At 34.7% G+C, this 7,229-nt stretch overlaps 1 protein-coding gene across 1 annotated transcript in view; it reads left to right on the top strand.

The window, feature by feature from the left end:
- The first annotated feature begins 96 nt into the window (after nt 1-96).
- LOC107194970 (DC-STAMP domain-containing protein 1-like) overlaps nt 97-7,229 on the top strand; it is a 9,472-nt gene continuing 2,339 nt past the window's right edge. The window contains exons 1-5 of the mRNA XM_015584691.1: nt 97-430; nt 1,405-1,620; nt 2,303-2,604; nt 3,250-3,437; nt 5,068-5,594. Coding sequence (XP_015440177.1) covers nt 149-430; nt 1,405-1,620; nt 2,303-2,604; nt 3,250-3,437; nt 5,068-5,594 — 1,515 coding nt within the window. The 5' untranslated portion in view covers nt 97-148. The remainder of the gene's footprint in view (nt 431-1,404; nt 1,621-2,302; nt 2,605-3,249; nt 3,438-5,067; nt 5,595-7,229) is intronic.

Genomic DNA, 7,229 nt, shown 5'->3' on the forward strand with positions numbered 1-7,229 from the left:
TCGATACAAAATCGAATAAGCGATTGAAAACACACGTCAAGAATTTAGCTTCTAACCAATAAATCGACAGATCGTCCTATATGAATGTAAAGAATTTCTAATTACAAAACATTACAGTTGAATATTTTTAAAAATAAAATAAAAAGAGATGGAGAATCAGACTAAAATCGGCCGTCGAGCGGAAATATTTAAAAAGAATTTCTTCAAGGTCTACTTAAATAATTTTCCGACTTTGTTTCACATTTGCTACGATCCGATAGGCACACACAAAAAATCACGTGCCTTTGTGGGTTTTTTATTCGGATTGTCATTGGCTATTATTTTGTACGAATTCGTCATTGTCGATCTACATTTTGATAAATACACCAGTTTCGCGCTTTGTATCATCATATGCGTAATGCTGTCCGTTGGATGCGCCTCGTCAATTCAGGTACCTTATTTCAACAAACTGACCGCCATACTAATAATAGTGTATAATTACATTAAGCGTACCAATAAGTAATCTAATATTGTTTTCAATAATACTGGCAATGCAGTTTAATTTGAGAATAGCTTTCCGATCTTTTGATGATAGATTCTGACTAATTAAAATGACGGATACTGATGGCAACAAATAATCAATAGTGTTAATGTAGCAGAGGCTTTTGAATTATTGCAAAAGAAATACAGAAATTCATAAAAAATAGTAGACTACTTGTTGGTACACATAAAAATTCTGCTTTGCTTGAAAACTTTTTGTCATAAAAACACGGAAAATGTACAATTTATCATTTCTTACATCGTATACAGTTTATACTTTATAAAATTTCTTAACTATGTCCAAGTTCTGTTTATTTTCTACCTTGCCCCTTAGCGAAATGTCGAATATCTCGTAAAATATGGACTTTTTGATGACCCCGCGTAATACTTTTATACGCAGAATAACAGAAAGAATCAATTACGCGACAAAAAAAGCATAACTAAATTTGCAACTGAAATTATGTGATCGTGAGTAAGCTATGTAATATTTTCCACAGCAATTTTTTGTTATTTTTACCTCGAAAAGAGCAGCAGATATCTTTTTCCAGTTATTACATATAATCACTATATAGATACATAAAATTCACAGTGTAGCAATTATTGTATATTTGACAAAGAATAAAAGAAATGAAAGTATTAAATGTGGAAACTACTGTACTTACATATGTTATTTTTTTTTCTTAACTTATGTGTCCTATTTTTCACTCGTTATGTACATTTAAGTACACTATATAATATGTGTGTATGACACTTTTCATAACAAAAGGACACACATTGTTTGCATAATAGGCGTTTAGACACTGCAGATTTTACTACACTTATTTTTTCTAAATAGAAAAGCTAAAATAAAATGATTATTGATTTTCGTAACTTATTGTGTAACAGATAAGATGCGTTTGCGCTTTAACGATACCTGCATTCTTCGGTCGCTCGGGGCGTAGCGTATTGAGGGCATTAGTTTTTGGCTATGTAATAGCTGGACCACTCTTTAATATGGTGTATAACGCGAAAGAAGTGGTGAGGACGTTCGCTTGTACTTCTCAACTGACTTACAATCTCACCAAGACGCGATTCGATTTGATGTTCAAACCATTTCAGCAGGTAGAGTTTCTAATTAATTCATAGATATTATTTAAAGAATTACTTTATATGGGGGAAAAACGAGACGTTCAAGACGTTAAAAATATTTCTAAAATTATTTATTAATTTGTATGTTTCTATGTATAATACTTATAATATATGAAAAATAACACTATAAATAAATATTTCTGAGGTCACTTTAGGGTATATCATAGATACTTTACTTCAGAATATTATAGGATATTTCTTGTCAAACAGTTGTAGAGAAATATTATTTTTTCACATGTAATAATAATATGGACGAATTACTTTTTAATAATCCTGTTGGCTTTCAAAAGAACACTAAAGATGGCTACCCTAAAATGATTACATATTAGACAACGAATCTTTATGTAAATTCATATCTTTATAAAATCATTTATAATATAAAAACAGAAGGCAAGCAAAAAGTAGTTTTTTTTTAATTTATTGAGTTAACAATAAAACACTTAGAAAATTTCAATGGAAGCTATGCATACATAGTATGATGCTAGATGAGCTAATATGTATGTATATAAGAAAGTTTGGGAAACAGTACGAAAGAAACTTTCTTAAAACGATTATATAATTGAATCCTTTCTTCTCCCAATAGAATGATTTTTCTGTTAAACGATCAAATAAAATTGTTTTAATTTCCAATATTATCACTTTTGTTCATTAATAGGCTCTTCTCGCCATGAAAACAGATGGTGAAGAAATAAAGGATGCACTATCTTCAGTGAAGGATCTGGTGAGTCCTATTGTAGAGGAAGTGGAGGGGGAAGAGGAGATGCGGCGGTTAAAAGAGGAAAACGATTATATGGACGAATTACAAGGTGACACGAAAAGAAGCAAAGAAATTGAAGAAAAAAACGAAAAGAGAATCGAGGAAGCTCAGTCGGAGGGTGATGTGTACGAAGCGAAGTACAAGGAGAAAATAGAAGCTCGATGCGAGGAACAGCTTAGTCGGGGTTCAGATAGATGTAGGTACGCTTTAAAAAATTTATTTAACATCTAATATACAGGGTTTTCCCACTTAAGACCAAACACGTAAATATGTTTTTTTTAATGATATGAGAAATGTTTCAAATGCAGTTTGAATGGTTTCAGAAGGGAAGTATCGTATATGAAACATTTTTTAATAACCTTTTTACGAATTTTTTTAAATCGTCGATATTTTTTTGTCAGACAGAATGTACTTTTTATTACATCATGTAGTAAGGTGCATTCAAATATGTTTAACTCATGACCTTTAGGTGAACTCGAACATTGTAAAAATAATGAAAAACTCTTCTTTATTTGTTTACTTTTTATTTATATTAATTGCTTTTTACGAATTATTTTCATAGACTAATCTGTTTATTTGTTTATTCTTGATTGATTCATTGTAATGCTCGAATATTTAGTTCATTTCTTAAAAACGATTGGTCGAGATTTCAAAGTTCTTGCCTCCTCTATGTAAGGAATTGCACAACTTACGAAAATAATACATACAAATTATTTACATTTTTTGTAAAATCTTTTCTCTTAATGGTATGTTTTTCGAATTGCAAATAAAAGTGGAGTGTCTGTTAATGTCTTGCCAGTTGTAGGTACTTTTATTAATATTTTGGTTGATCGTCTCGTTTCAAGGGACATGTTCAGTACTGCCTACGACAGCTGTTACGAAAAAGTGACCGTGTTTGTTGGCTGGCTTCTTTGTTGGCCGATGAAGTTGACTTTCGTTTGTAATCTGGTCCAGGCACTCGGTGGTTCTAGCATCTGCGATCCGGAAGGAAAAGTCGATAGCGGTATCGGTCAAGGTTACGCTGCTTTAAAAAGTACGTATGCAATATCTTGCTGTACAGAGAACCCTTCTATAACACAGTATTCCCATAACACGGTTAGAGGGGGTTGGGAAAATCCCCGAATAACAGGATATTCCTACAACACGGTTTCCCTCTAACACAGTTAAAGTATTGTATGAAATAGTGCAGTTTTGTTAATGTTCTTAACGTAACCCTATTTTTCACACGTATGTACACACACATTAGTTTTTAGTATTAAGATTGATTTATACAATGCTATCCGTTCAGACACGTAACGGTTGCGGAACGGTTCCGTTCAGAAAAAGGCGTTAGCATTTATACTATCAGTTTATGTCTGGCGGATATGAGTATAATATTTCTCCGTCTCTTATAGTGACTATCGTTTAATATTTTCACATTTATCTATAAAGAATCTAGCCTGCAGAGAATTATTATTAAATGGAGGTAATAAGAAAAGAAAGCGTCATTACGCTGTTTACAAAATGCTGAAACAGAGAAACACGTATGGAGAATATTGGACGCTGATTAAAGGACTAGTGGATAAAAAAGCAAAGCTGTTCCATTATTTTAAGATGTCTAGGCATGAGTTCAATATTCTTGTAGGAAAAATACAAAATTCCATTAAATCCATAGTACTAACACATTCCATATCCGACAAAACATTCTTCGCAAGAATGTCGAATTGTATAAACATCTGTGTACAGTAGATTCACGTTAACACTAGGTTTACGGGACGCGTCATTTTGACGCATTTCGAATACTTTCTAACCTCGAAATTCTCTATGTGGTATACCTATCTCTATAGCTATGCATTAATTTCAGAGATCATAAATTGTGTACTATATAAAATAAGTTGTTTTTTAAAGAAAATCTGCGGGTTCGTTGACGCGTGCCGTGGAGATACCTACACGATAAATGCCCGTAAACCTTATGTTAAAGTAGCGTGCGTTAAAGTAGCGCTAGGAACGCCCCAGCTCACACGGCTGACTCACACATGTGAGCGCACCCCACTATTGGTCACCATCTTTAACCAAAGTTCTGATTCAATTGGTGGACCGACCGAACTGCCACGAGATCCTGCGTGCCCATTGGCTCACGTTAAAGTAATGTTTTCGGGAAAAAGCCCTGTGTTGAAATATACTCAGGTTCGTCCACCATTTCCCTTCCAATCTGCGCGGCTCCTGGTGATGAAATAAACATCGGTTCGTCCGTGTCCCTAAGCGGCTCCCGGCGGTGAAATAAACATCGGCTCCAAATGATGAAATGCATTAGTTCGTCCGCTTTAGCCCTCGGCTCGTAACACATTGAAGAATATTTTTCTGAATGGAACCTTCGCTCAACCGTTCAGTGTCTGAAACGGATAGTATATAAACCGACCTTTATACGGGGACAACTTGTATTTACAAATTTAGAAAATACTTATAAATCGACACTACACGTATTATGTATTGTGTAACAACAAAATTCACAAATCCCTTCTAAAATGTCAAATCAGATTTTACTAATATTAACTTATATAATTTCACGTTGAAAATTTAGCTTCGTCAGCAAAATAAACATAAAAAAAATTTATTTCGTCGATCGTCACGTATGAATTGCGATTTCATGTGTTAAAGTTCAACGAGGCGATTATTATTGAAAGGTGCGCGGAACGAGTTCAGCAGAAGCTTGAAAGACGCGAAGATACAGTACAAAATAAAGAAACCCCCGGTGATCTTAGATCTCCAAGATTCTGCCTACGCAGCGAAAGCTGTCGTGCACGAGTTTACAACGCGGGCGAAGCTCTTCGAATCCGTGATGGTTGCTCTGAAAAGATGCCTGTCCTTTGTATTTCTGAAGATCATCCTTGGCGCTCAAACCTATCACGACAAATACTTGAACGAGATCGAGCATGACAACGTTTACGTGACGCCATATTTTCGACGGATCGACGCCAGGAGAAAAGCTCGTGGCAGTTCCACGCTGTTGCCGTTGAAAAAGATCGAAAGAAAGAAGTTCATCGATCCTTATAATTGGAAACCGAGCAATGCCGAAAGCTTTAATTTGACGAGTCAAATGGTCAAGCTGTTGCTTGAAATTGTTACAGCGAGCATTTTTGTTATTTTGGATAGTTTGTTCTACGAGGTGTTGGATATAATTAGAAGACATGCTCGTATTGAATATACTCAGGTGAGATTTATTCACGGAACGGATTAATTCTTATCGAGTACGGGCATACAGTATTGGATTTATTAGATCACTTGAATGTTACACACGTTATTCCTCACGAAAATTCCTACTTTTTTTGAAACTTCACAGGTTAATAGAAGTTTTTAACAGAAGTATCAGGTATTTATACTTTTTTGCTACTTTTTGGTCCTGCAGGGTGAAATTGCCCACTAAAGGTTACTGTGAGTTTTCCTATTTTCCTGCATATCTTAAAAGCCTGGCAGATACTAAAAAATTAAACCATAGAAAATTTAATGTCTATATGATTTATAAAACTGTGCAATGAAATTGTTAAAAGTTTCTTTATTTACTTATTTATGTACTTAAACAATTTTCAACAATTTCATTGGGCAGGTTTATAAAGCATGAAAAGCCATTAAATATTAATTGTAACCATTGCTTTATACTTACCATAGTTTCTAAAATATACAGAAAAATAAGAAACACACAGTAACTGTTAAGGGGTATTTTCACCCTAAGAAACCAAAAGGTAGTAAAATAAAGAATTGCTTAAATACTCCTGTTAAGGTTCCCTATAAAGGAAAGTATTAAAAAAAATCGGAATTTTCGGGTTACGAAAGTGTCCTTGGAATCCATGAAATTGATCCACTCTGATAGTTTAAAAAACGCTTCGTTCTTCCAGTCGGTTACCTCAACGACAATCATTTCACCGACAATGTCGACTTATCGATGTCGACTTCTAGTGCATATAATAATCCACACACCACACAGTGTTAACCACGCATCCAACATCCCACTAAATACAAAACACGCACATGATGAACTCTGGGGTTCGACGAAGAAAATTTTGTTTTATTCTTTTACATGATATTACTAACTAAACTTCTGAACCCAGAGCCAGAGTATATTAAGTAACGCTTTTCAAACTTTAGAGGAGAGCAAATCAAAGGTGCGAAACCCTTGTAACTTTGGAATCGTTCGGTAAAAAATGAGCGAGAAATAATCGCTACCTTTGAACTATTGAATGGATTTAAGAGAAGACTTTATATGTAGAAACAGTGAACCTTGCATTAATTCCCCTATGTAATGGGCTTTACACTGTATTAAAAATATGAACTTAATATCATTTTTAGACTATTATGTGCTTAATTAAGGGGGGAGACTCCGTGACCCGTGTGCTGTGCCGTGCACTCACACAATCAACGGGAACCGTGTATGTATACGCGATGCACGAGAGAGACATTCGATTTCGTAGAATCCAACTTCTGCCTCGACAATGGCACAAATGAAGTTTTCACGGGTATAGTACTCACGGGTAGACTTCACTACAGGGTGGTCTGCTCCTTAGAAACGCCAATAAACACCATACGTTCAAAGAATTAGAATTTTAGAAATTGTGCGATTGTGACAGTAAACACACAAACCCAACTTGATGGTAATGGGGAACAAAATTTATTTGTGGGTATTGCCGTTAGATGTCGTATTATTAAGCTGTTCCAATGATCGATTGTGTGTTTTCGTTAGTGTCCGATTGATTACATGAGCGCTTCGATCGATTCGGAGTTGGCCCCAAAGGAGTCTCCCCCCTTAAAAACTAAACGACTTAGAACGAAATAATTTTTACCATTGGAAAGA

Source organism: Dufourea novaeangliae, unplaced genomic scaffold (genome assembly GCF_001272555.1).
Source record: "Dufourea novaeangliae isolate 0120121106 unplaced genomic scaffold, ASM127255v1 scaffold8, whole genome shotgun sequence".
Classification (NCBI taxonomy): domain Eukaryota; kingdom Metazoa; phylum Arthropoda; class Insecta; order Hymenoptera; family Halictidae; genus Dufourea; species Dufourea novaeangliae.